General features: G+C 46.9%; 1 protein-coding gene across 3 annotated transcripts; it reads right to left on the bottom strand.

Annotated features, from left to right (window-relative positions):
- Positions 1-43: 43 nt before the first annotated feature.
- Positions 44-5,804, bottom strand: vps45 (vacuolar protein sorting 45 homolog). Of its 3 annotated transcripts, XM_054763539.1 has the most exons (15): positions 5,559-5,804; positions 5,282-5,416; positions 5,148-5,208; positions 4,998-5,077; positions 4,861-4,929; positions 4,642-4,779; positions 4,455-4,565; positions 4,254-4,388; positions 3,285-3,398; positions 1,314-1,481; positions 1,083-1,241; positions 892-999; positions 701-822; positions 497-628; positions 44-430 (listed from the first exon to the last, which is right to left on the bottom strand). In XM_054763539.1, the coding sequence occupies exons 1-15, from the start codon at positions 5,649-5,651 to the stop codon at positions 349-351; spliced, it is 1,707 nt and encodes a 568-aa protein (XP_054619514.1). In that variant the 5' UTR covers positions 5,652-5,804; the 3' UTR covers positions 44-348. The 3 variants fall into 3 exon arrangements, with proteins under 3 accessions (XP_054619514.1, XP_054619513.1, XP_054619515.1); XM_054763538.1 differs by having other exon boundaries at positions 4,642-4,929; XM_054763540.1 differs by having other exon boundaries at positions 4,642-4,929; positions 5,282-5,456; positions 5,559-5,707.
- Positions 5,805-12,176: the final 6,372 nt, after the last annotated feature.

Raw genomic sequence — 12,176 nt, forward strand, 5'->3', positions numbered from 1 at the left:
TGGTTCTGTTTGTGTTGTAAACATCATGTAAACTTAAGAAAGCTAAGTGAAAGCACTTTATTTTCAATTTGACTGCTCTTTAACAAGACTTTTACATGTTACTTTTACTTTCTATAGTTAAGTATGTCGTTAGCATACTTTTAATACGACAACAGATGCCAGCTACTTTAAGACTGCATCTTGGTGTCAATATAGAAAACAAACAACCCAAATCGTCTTTTCATTGCACTATAAAAAAAGTGAAACGATGTGAAATGCTGTCATTTATGAACATTAAACGATAAATACAAGATTTGAGTCACACTATGTCACAACAACAAGGAATGTCGTTTTTGTGTTAGGTGGGGCTCAGCGGCGGTTGCTATGGCGACTGCTGCCTTGCACTCTGTCGCCGCTGCCACTCATTGCTGACATCACTTCTTCCAGGAAGCTGGGGGAGGAGAGAGAAGGGTAAGGAACACCAGCAGACATGCCTTTACTCTGTGTGTGTGTGTACCTCTTGGTGTTGAGCACGCTACTTCCTCCCAGCACCATGCGTACACCCGGCGTGCTGCGATTCATGTTGTAAACAGTCAGAGCTTCTTCGTACGTGGCACCTCCAATCACAAACACCACAATGTCCTGGGGCCTGCGTGCGCGCGCACACACACACTCAAGTCATGTGATGCATGGTCATGTGACACCTAGTGAGAACAGTCACCTGTCTCTGAGGCTGCTGGCTCCAAGATAAGGAAACTGGCTGTCCTTCAGGCGACCTTTGACCAGCTGATCCAAAGTTTCGTGAAGAAGAGGCTGATGTTGTGTGTACACGTTCTCCACACCCTGCAAACACACACACACAGTGTCACATGACGCAAATCGCATGCTCGCCATGGTGACAGTGGGTCTAACCTTGAGGCCTTTGAAGAACTGCTTGGTGATGGCCACAGCGTCTGTTGGCGTGATGAGGTCACTTCCTCTCACCCTCTTCCCGCCGTATTCCACCACACATGACACCATCTGACACACACACAGGAGTGACGTTATACACGGCTGAAGACACAGTCCTCTTGTCACACACACTATAGTGATGACATCATCACCTTGCGGTGGCGCTCGGACACGCCCCTTCGGCTCAGCTCGTCCATGAGAGTGGGAAGAATGCTGCTGCTGTGGCGCTCGTACCGGAGAGCGTAGAGCATGACCAGACGCACGGCGTCCAGCTCGGACACGCGAGGGTTCTGAAGAAGGCGACGCACACTCTGGGGGGGGGGGAGAACGCTTCCTTTTACTTTCTAGATGCACATGCAAGAGGAGGGCGTGACGGCAGTCACCTGCTGAGCGCTGGAGTGGTCGTTCTGACAGGCCAGCTCCTGTTCTACTTCCGATACCTCCATCAGGTGACGCTCTGACACAAGGCGCGACAGCTCGCCCACCACCGTCACGTGTTTGGACACGGTGCCAGACATCTTCTTAAACTGCGGGTAGTTGTCCACAAACGCCTGGCGGGAGGAAGCGGAAAGGGAGGGGTTAGCGTACAACGAGATGGAATACTTCTGTGGGTGCATTTCAAAGGCATACTGTATAAAACTGTACTTAGTTCCTGAGGGCACCAATTTTGACAGTGTAGTGCTGACCCAAATCCATTTTGGAAATTGAGCACTTACTGGAGTAACGATCGCACTCGTTAGTCCGTCTCCTTACGCTACGTAGCCAAGATGGCGACTATTGAGGGTGGTAAGTGTATCACTGTGCACTCATTTTCGCTGTTTTGAGTGCCACAACTGCACTGCATTTTACCGTACTTATCCAGTGTGAACGCACACACTCAAAAGACTTAATTACGCTGCAGCGTAGTCACTACGCTGTCTTGATCCCATTATATCTCTTTGGCGGGGTCTGAGCGCCGTGACTTGCAATTCTCTGCCAAAACGCTAGGGGCAGTGTTATCCTCAACTCCTGTTGACTGGCTAATGAGCTTCCTGCGTAGTGGCGCTGAACAATGGCAACAGGAGTGACATCAGGAACGTTGTTGTAGCTGGAACTAATCGATGTAGAACATCAGTCGCTTCTACTAGTACATGTACATGTCGCTCCGTTTGTTTTTGTAAATTTAAACACTTCAAAAGCCAACCAAACATAGATCTGTCCTCCACGTTCTTGGAGTTCCACGTCAAGCTCCAGAGGAGGGTATGGAGAGGGAGAAGAGAGCTGGCGTGGCTTACTCGGTCACTGTGACGATGTAGCATAACGCAGCCTTGACATGATTCAGCAACTTTGCTGAAATATTTTACATATTGTTTGTAATTACAGTATGTTCTACATTGTTCGATTTTTGAAAGCCAACGGTAAATTTGCAAAACTGACATTTATAGTTGATGGCACCAGTCCTGATGAGCCAGCTCTCTCAGTCCAGTCTCATTTCCGGCAGTGACGTCATCAGGATGACACCTCTCAGCTAAAGCAGAGTAAGCAAACACTTCTCAAGGTAGATCGTCGACGTGGTTCAGTATATTTTTCATCGAAATAGTAGCCATGCCAAAAATTCGTGTTGCTGCTGGATGTTCACAGTGATACTGTAAGTTTGGGGGGGGGGGGGGGGGGGCAGGAGGCAGGCAGGAGGCAGGAGGAATGACCAGTACATCAAAGTTGACACAAGAGAGTAAGTCATGTCTTGTTTACATAATGTCTTCGAAACACTATTCCACGATAGCGACAAGGCTGTAAAACTTTATACATGATGTATAAACATCTGTTCACAGCAATATGTTTGGGGTGGCGAAATATGCAATAAAAAAGGCTATAAAGACCCCTTTACGCACAATTAATTGAACGATGAGCAACTTAACAATAATTTACACTTACCATTCTGTGTTTTGAAGGCAACCAATCGTCATCTTCATGTCTTAAGGCTTGAGTCCGTGTTCTGCACGTTCTCTATTTCACCTCCAAATCTTTCTTTCTTTCTTCTTTTCTCCTCGAAATCTATTGACACATCGCTCAAATCTTCTCTATAATCACTGTTAGCATCCTCTGTCTCATACACCGCCATGAACTTACCGTTGGCTTTCAAAAATCAGTAACTCAAGTGGTTGCAATTCAGAATTAAAAAGAAGAGAAGATGAAGAGGAAGCAAATAAATATTGTGATTGCCATTTCCGGTAAGGGTGCAAAGACAGCACTACACTGTAAAAAACAGCGGCCTCAGGAGCTAAGTACACAGTGTACGAAGTGTACTTATTGAAGTTTAAGTGCAGAAGTGCACTAACTGAAACCAGCCTTGGACTTGAGTCCGCCCGTGTTACCTTCATGTCAGAGATGGACTCCAGCTTCTGCTGGCCTTTAGGTTTCTTCTTCTGGAAGTCCTCCATCAGGTTCTTGATGTTGCTGCCAATCTCTCCAAAGTTCAAATACAAGTTCTAGAAAACAAAATATTCTTGTCCTTTTTAACATCCAAATATACCTAATCAACAACAAATTAATTTCATTTTTGGTGCTACACTTTGGACACGCCTGGCCTAGTAGATAAACATCCTACATCCTCAACATTCAGCTTTATTAACATTTTGAACGGACCCAGAGCACTGTAGTTGTTCACCAACAACATGCATCATCACAACTGTGTAACGTAGTGACAAAACATTCAAATATGGTGCCGGTAACTTTTTAAAAATTTCTATTTAGTACGTACACACCTGGGGGTAAGAAGGACTGGAACAAATTAGGATTTGACCAGCTGTACCTGTTGGTTTGTCTTAATCAAGTATCATGACATTACTACTACCACAATATAGAGGGGGAGGAGCCACCTGCTGCGACCCAGCAAGGTGCACTGTATTCGGGCATACGCGCAGAGCGGCCGGTGTGCCGCTAAGGAGGTCTCTGGCAAACCTTTTGCACTTTTCAAACATTGCAACGCTGGCGCTTCAGGTGGCTGATAAGGTTTTTGTTGGGTTTTTTTTCCCCTTCATCGCGGAGCATTTGGTACAACGCCCTTCCTTTTACAGTGAATGTTTGTTTACAAGTGAGCTGTTAACGTCAGAGGCAGGAGAAAAAGGGAGCGATTGATTTGCTCACCCGCACAGTGTGGGTAGTCTCGCCTCATTGGAGCGTTTTGGTGTTTTTTAATTATCGGTTATCTGAGCAACTTAAAATGTTATCGGATTTATCGGTATGACGGCATACTTCCCTCATATAGCCTCTTATTGTGCACCCCTATGTGCAAACTTTGCATTCACTGAAGCCTAAGTGGAGGTGATTCAAATCAGACTCACGTTAGCGTAGAACTCGTCGTTCTCAGCAGACAGGACCACCTCACGCAGGTCTTTGCTGATCCCGGGAACTCTGGACAGGTCGATGCGATTGTTGTTGAGCCCCAGCAGCTCGTGCACCATGGCCTGGTAGGTCCACTGAGGGGGAGGGGGGGTCAGGTGAGCCGCGCTGAGCTGAGGTCATGGCGTGTTGCGGTGCGTCACCTGGTTGAGCAGCGGCGTGATTGCGTCGTCACTTCGGTCCAGGATGAGCAGCAGGGGCGGTACTTCCGTCTTCCTGAAGTCGAACAGCTCGTATTCCTTGGTGATGATTTGCTGCACAGCACAAGAGAGGGCATGTCAAAGGCCAGGGTGAGGCAGGCGGGGGCGAGGCTATCCTGCTGTGGGAAACCTTGACGCTCTCGGCAAGACGTTTGGACATGTCGGAGGACAGTTGGTAGCGGATCATGGGACATTTCTTGAGGGCCAGCAGGACGGAGGTCAGGCCCTGCGTGCAGCGGTGCAACATGGACGGCTCCCAGCTCCGCCCCTGTGACACACACAAACACACACACACAAACACGAGCACATGCAGTGCACATGAGACACAGCATCCTCCTAGCGCTCTTACCCTGGCCACGCCTTGCAGGTTGAGGGAGAACAGGTGAGGATTGACAGCAATGAAGTCCCCATAAAACTCCTGCGGACACACACGCTTAGGTCAGCGCCATGTCAGCGGACACGAAGCAAACAGGCAGTTTGACTCACCTGCACTTCAGCGACCACTTCCTGTTCATCAGCCTCAGCAAGAGCTTTGATTTCACTTTTACTGATCACGTTACTGAAGTCTGACACACACAAAAATGAGTGTGAGGAGCATAAACAGTCAGGATGGAGTTCACCTGAGTGTGTTCTTACAGATAAAGTAGACACTGTACTTTGGTCTCCTCAGTTCCTGGATGAGATGTTCCACATTCTCCTGCAACATAAACACGCTTCCTGTTCTTATTCTTTATTCTTCTTTTTGTTGTTGCTATGATGGTAAGGTGTACCGTAGTCGGTCTGAGGAAGCAGATGGCCTTCAAGTGTTTCATGCTTTCTCTGTTTTGAGAGTCGATGCGCTCAAAGAGGTAGACCTCCTTCTGCAGGATCTCAGATTGTGTGTACACCATGCTCACTATGCTGGTCTACACACATACACACAGTCAACATGGGGACTATCAGTGACTGTAGGAGACATTATACCGCCGCATGAGTACATGTTGCATGTAAACAGTTGTTATGTCGCTATGTAAAAGATGATTCAGTTGAAGTTTAACTGTGCCCTACCGTCTCCTTGTCCATGAGCAGCACCTTCATCCCCGCCCCGCTGCTCTCGATCATCTTGGAGACGTACTGCTTCACCGCCAGCGTCACGTTCATGGCGGACACCCTGCCTCAACAACAAGCACTGAAATCAAAACCGGGGCTCCAGGTGAGCCTCAGATAGAAGAATAAAAGCAGTTATTTAGTCTGCGAAGCCTGTTGTGGCTGCTCGGACTATACCCCCCAACTACTTCCGCATTGGTGATGACGTCGAGGTGTGCGTCGGCGCGTAGTCACGTGACTGGTGCCCGCTCGCTCGAAGCGAAAGTGGATCGCTCAAAGCATCTCCTGCAGCATTTCTAAATGCTTTATTTGTTATTTGTTTTGTTTTACACACATTTTGATATAGATATGTATTCATATGTTTTACGTGTTACGACCCGGTAGGCTTTATCAGCGATATACTGAAACGTTAGCACAGGCTAGCATAACTAGCACTGCTAGCAAACAAGTGGATGGGTGGTAAATAATAATTAAGTTATTAGACATACGAACAAGCACATTAGGGCTTTCGGAGCAAAAGGCCAAATTATTTCAATGGTAGTCATTAATGCTTTTAGTTTTTGCAATATAGCCCACCCCTAGCACAATGATTTCATGCAGCTGTTGTGGTCTTTTAAGTCTTCTACTTGCATGTATTTTTGATGTGCAATGAGTCTGTCACATTAAAGGGAATCACGTTAGAATCTCTTCTAACACCTTTTATTTAGTCCGAGTCACTCGTCAAATATACTTTACATGAGCACTTCTTTACGTTGACATGCTAATCGCAGTTACCACGTTGTATGAATTTGTATGCAATATTGGCCATAGAAGGAGTCTAGACGCGTACATTGTATGCAGTCTACGCCAGTACTCTTTTGTGGTCTTTTGCACCCCGCGTACACATGTAAATGTCACACGGTGATTTGTGTTTCAATCCGTATTAACAACTGGAATTGGTGGTTAGCTGGTAGCGTAGCTCCACATGCTAATATCCCTCCGCCCAACTGCGAGGCAGAGCGATGGGGAGCGGAAGAACACAGACAGCCATATCACACAGGGTCAGTCAGCGTGCCTACTGCTAACTGCTAGCTGCTAGCTGCCAGCCAAAGAGCAGTTTCTTGCTTGCTTGCTTGTTTGTGGAAAAGACGCCACTTTGTGATGCGAATTTCACTCAATTAAGACTTTATTCGAAACTTTAAAGCTACAGAAAAGGTAAGGGAAAGTATGTCTCACTTTTTTAAACGACCATTTTACAGAGTTGTTACAGTGGTTCATTTAGCTGCTCGGCTAGCTTGTTAGCCTGTTAAGGTTAGCCGGCTGAGAGGGAGGAGGGTGGGCAGACACACATTGACATAGCTTGTTTACTGCCGCTCACCTTTGCCAAATTCCATAGGACGTACATGAACATTCATTAATCACATATATTCATACACTTTGTTGACCGCGTTTAAGTAAACTTTGTAACATTTTAGCCAACTAGCTTCGCCTACTAACTTTAATGTGTTATGTTTTATTAGCTTGAGCTAAAGCGCTCGTTTCGTTGCCGTGTATTTTTAATTTGCTTTACCAAAAAAAATGCAAAAAACTGGCAATCATGGGCGTTATAATGTAGACTGTATGTAGAACAATAACCCATGACAGTGACAATAACAACATTGTGTGTGTCAATTTACAATTGGTTGTGTACATCGCTGTTAAAATCACAGATGCATAGGCCTAACATAATATTCATATTTTATTATTTCAGTGTGAAATAATAATGTCCAGTTTATTACATTGATAGATTTAACGGATTTAGTACATTGAGGTCTGGTGCTGATCAGTATTGGTTTTCTGATGACACGTGAATGAATGCAGTATCTCTGATGGGCAGACTATGGACTCCACGGGTGGTGATTCCTACTCACTGATGCCATATGGCGAGGAGGAGGAGCAAAAGGAGGAGTCGCCTGATGAAGGTGAACATTTTGGGTGCACCCATCAGCATGCTTCACGCTGCAGTCACTCTAAACCCGTCAGCAGCATGTAGTTATCAGCCAGTTTGTGTTGCAGCAGAGGAGGATGTAGAAATGACAGAGGACTCCCCGGCAGTGAGAGTCATCCCCATCCCAGTGCTGTCGGGCAACAGCTTACCCACACTCAACAGCACAGTGAAGGTAGCTTCGCTGTTGTAAGTTCACTAACTGTGCCTTCATCACCCTGTCCTCTTCTTCTTCTGTGTTTTTTTGTTTGTGTTTAGTCATCAGGCGCTCTTCTGAGCTTCATGGTCAACGGTTGCCATGTTCCCCCTGCAGGTGAGTGCACATCAGTCATTAGTACCTGTGTATGACCTAATCCACCTTGCTCCTATAGGGGGCAGTACAGAGCTGAAGCTGCACTTTCACCCGGGCGGCACCTGCAGCGGCTTCGCCACAGTCCACGTGACGCCCTCTGCCGCCGTCACGCCACCTCCTCCTCTTTCTGAGCACACCCCCATCATCACAGGTACGCCCGCCGTCCACATTCGAGAGCATCAGTACAGTCAATGACTTTACGACCCGGCTGCCACGTTTGTGGTCCAGGTGTGGTCTCGGGTGAAGCTGCTCAGAAAGTTTTTAATGAGCACAAGTTGAACGTCATTACCCAGAAGCCCCGGCCCAGTGACACTCCTCCCGACATCCCCTGCCGACCTGCAGGGGCCAAAAAAGTCATATTCAAAGGTTTGGATCAGCATTTAATTTTAAAAAAATAATTTACTGTGAACATTGTAGTTTTTATTACTGTGAAATTACACACCAAACTTCTCTCTCTTCCTGTTGTTTTTTCCGTTAATTACGGTGGCAGCGAACTAGTTGACCCTGAAGTAATTGCACCCTCTGGTGGCCACGTCCATGAAGCTACTGATAGGACGATGACATTATTCACCATTTCGTTTCATCGATTAGTCATGCAGCTTTTGTTGTTTCTGACACGTGTGTGTGTGTTTTCAGGTCCCATCCGTCCTTTCAAATGTCTTGTGTGCTCCTCTCAGTTCAAACTGATCCCAGAGCTGCGAGGGTTCATCTGTGTAAGTCCAAGCTGAGATGAGTATGCAGACAAGAGAGACAGACCTCATATGATCTCTATGTCCGCCACCCCGCAGCTGTGCAGTCCAACCATCGCTGAGAGTCTGCAGAAGCTGAAGAAGAAGCAGCGGAAGAAGAAGAAGAAGAAGAAGAAGAAGAAACACAACAGGCACAAAGAGAAGAAGACCTGCAGAGGGTCCAGGACGCACACAGTCGCAGTGTCCTCTGTCAGGCTGTCCTTCATGAGCATCTCCATGTATTTGTTTTAAGCGGTGGGTCACATGACGTCTTTGTCCCTCAGGCTGACGTCACCTCGCCGCTCCAGAGGACGCCCCTCCTCTCTGATGACGCGTTCTCAGAGCAGTTGGCCAGCCCCGCCCCTACCCCTCCCAGCACCCCACAGCTCATCCAGGCAGAAGGAGCCCATCCCGGTAAACTGATCATCATTTTGGATGACTTCTACTACGGATGTGATGCCGGGCGGAGCCGCAATGCAGACCGCCCGCACGGGGCCAGACACTCGGGACCGTACCACTGCATCTACTGTCTTCAGACGCTCTTCAACAACATCAAGTCAGACAGACACCCCCTTGGCAGCACCAGCGAGCTCTTTACTTTTCAACTTTTAATTGGACTTTCTTTGCTCCTCCCCAACCCCCCACTGCCAGGCTGATGTCGCACATGAAGGTGCATGCCACCAAGATGGCCAAACAGGACCAAGGCATGGACACTGTGTCCTCTTGTCCTCACTGCTTCCGCCGCTTCAGCTCTCGGTTGACGCTGCAGTGCCACATGGAGGCTGTTCACGCGCAGTACGAGTCCAGTGGTTAGTCAGTCTCTCTCTCCCTCTCACACACACAATGGCAGTGTGGAACAATCATGCAGTCCTGTGTTTGTTTTGCAGCCAAATGTAAGATCTGTGAGCTGGATTTTGGCAGTGAGCCATCCTTCCTGAGTCACATGAAGAGCACACATAAAGCAGGAGAGATGCCCTACATCTGCCAGGTGTGGTGCACACACACACACACACACACACACGTCACATGTCTGGATAGGCCTGTCACGATAACACAATTTTCTGGATGATAATTGTCCTACAAATTATTGCTGATAAATTATATTATATATTATATTAATGTATTATATTAATATTATATTATATTAATGTTATTTAAGACCATGTTTTCATGAATGTAACATATGACATAATAATGTGAGTATGCCATATCAAAAGCAATAAACTTTAACTTCTCAAGAGTATTTAGCATTGTAATCATTGTAATATCAAGAGGTTTTAAATAAAATAAACTTAATAAATTAAACAAAGAAAAAAAACAATGAAAATAAAATGGACTGTGAGTCTCTTTGAGCAAAAATTGTAATTAATCATTTAATTTGACTAAAAATCGGAGAAATAACCCAGAAAATACTCTGAAGTATGCAGACATCCGCTCATTTGCATACACACTTCCTTGCTTGACTTTAGCCACATTGTGTGCGGACTATGGCGTTTGTGTTTAATGAGGTGCAAGTGAGGTGTTTTGTCGGAGTTTGGTCAAAGTATGTCGTTTGGATGCAGCAGAAGCCCAGTGAAGTGTTAGACTTGGGGAATCACTGAAACGTAACTTCCATCGTTTTGTATTATTTATTTCATTCATTGTCTTTGTCGCAAACACTCGCTAGTGCCTAGCAAAGAGGCTGAATGACTGACAGGAGGGTTAACTCGCTTCGTTCATTCCGCTATAGAAGCAACGCGCCCAGGCGTTGAGACAAATGTGTGAACCCTGTTGTCATCCAGCCTGTTTGGTAGCGAGGGAGGAAGAAAACAACCACGAATGCACACCGATATATCAAGGCCGGACAAATTATGGAGTTTTTTATTGATAGTGCGGTTAATTGATTTATTGATTATCGTGGCAGGCCTGTGTTTGGAGGAACACGTCCCAATGTGAATGTGTTGTTGACCTGTGTGTGCGTGCGTGCGTGCGTGCGGGCAGGTGTGTGACTTCAGGTCGTCGTTCTACTCAGACGTGTGGAATCACTTTGTGGAGGTTCACGCCGACACCAAAAACCTGATGTGTCCTTACTGTCTGAGAGTCCTACAGAGCAGCTCTTGCTACCAGCAGCACTTTGCCAGACATCAGGTGCATCACATCCCACACAGTTTGTACACTGCAGTCACCTATTGATGAACACATGGAGGAAATGTCTACAGTATGCTTGTATACTTGGCTTCATGGATAATGTTTCAACCTTCTGTGTGTGCATCTTTTGCAGGAAAAATTTGTGTTTGGCTGCGATAAGTGTCGTCTTCATTTCCTGTACATCAAAGAGTGCCTGCAGCACAAACAGCTGCATCACGGCACACACATCACACCTACGCAACTCGCTGGACTCAAACCGGGAACCAAGGTGCTCCTGGTACTCCTTTAACCACATCAAGACAAGCACAACAGGGTTTAAGCGTGTGTGTGTGTGTGTGTGTGTAGGTGATCGTCAGGACGTACTCGGTGGTCTCGGGAGCAGAGCGTCGAACGCTTGTTCCATGTAAGGTCAGTGGGAAGACTGTCCTGTTTTTCAACTCTTGAATTGACTTTTGTTTCTCACTTTTGCACTTTTCTCACTCTTCTGTGCACCAGGTGGTGGAAGTTGAGGATGCCCTGCCTCCACAGGAAACTCTAAAGAAGAAACCAAGGGAGAGTTTGGGGTACCTGCTGTCTGACGTCAGCAGGTACACACACGCAAACACTAGTTTATGGACACAATATAGGCGGATAACTCTAGCTAGCGAGCTAGCTAGCTGCCACCGGTGACAGCGAGGCAAAGCGTGTGAAGAAAGATGCAGGAAAAGTGGGAGAGCAAAAGGCTTGATCAGGGAGTGATCAAACATGCTGGCATCGTTTGGAGTAGTCTGTGTCAAGCTGGCAAACTGAAGCCGTTGAGGTTTTACAGACTAGTGTTGATACTCGCGGCAACACGGGACAAAGTGCGTCCCCTGTCGGCTCAATACGGGTGTTGGCAACTACGTGTGACACAGCACACGTGTACGGTTTGCCGCCACACGCCCGTCGTTTTTTGTGATCAGCTCTGAATGATATTTATCAGCATATGCCTATCACGTGTTTTTTACGGAAATGGGCCGATACTAACTGGCGGCTGATCGATGAGACCATCCCTACGTCTTAATTCTTTATCTTAGCAAGACGTTTACGTTTCTGTAGCTGTTCCAGTGTGATTGTCGTTGCACTCAAACGTCCTCGTATCTTAGCGAGGAAGATGACGTCGTCTGTCCTACCCGCCGGTGCGTGGAGTGTCTGAAGCACATCGACAAGTTCAGTGCTCACTTCCCGTCTGTGGTCCGCTGCTCATTGTGCATGTTCACCACCTGCTGCTCCTGTGCCTACGCCAACCACATGATCGAGTAAGCGTGTTCTCTCACTCTCACTCTCACACACACACACACACACACTGTAATTGTTTGTGTCCCGACAGTGAGCACACGCTCTCCAAGAAGAAGCCTCACTACCCCAGCATCTTCCAGCTACACACGCGG

This window comes from Dunckerocampus dactyliophorus, chromosome 20 (assembly GCF_027744805.1).
Source record: "Dunckerocampus dactyliophorus isolate RoL2022-P2 chromosome 20, RoL_Ddac_1.1, whole genome shotgun sequence".
Lineage (NCBI taxonomy): Eukaryota > Metazoa > Chordata > Actinopteri > Syngnathiformes > Syngnathidae > Dunckerocampus > Dunckerocampus dactyliophorus.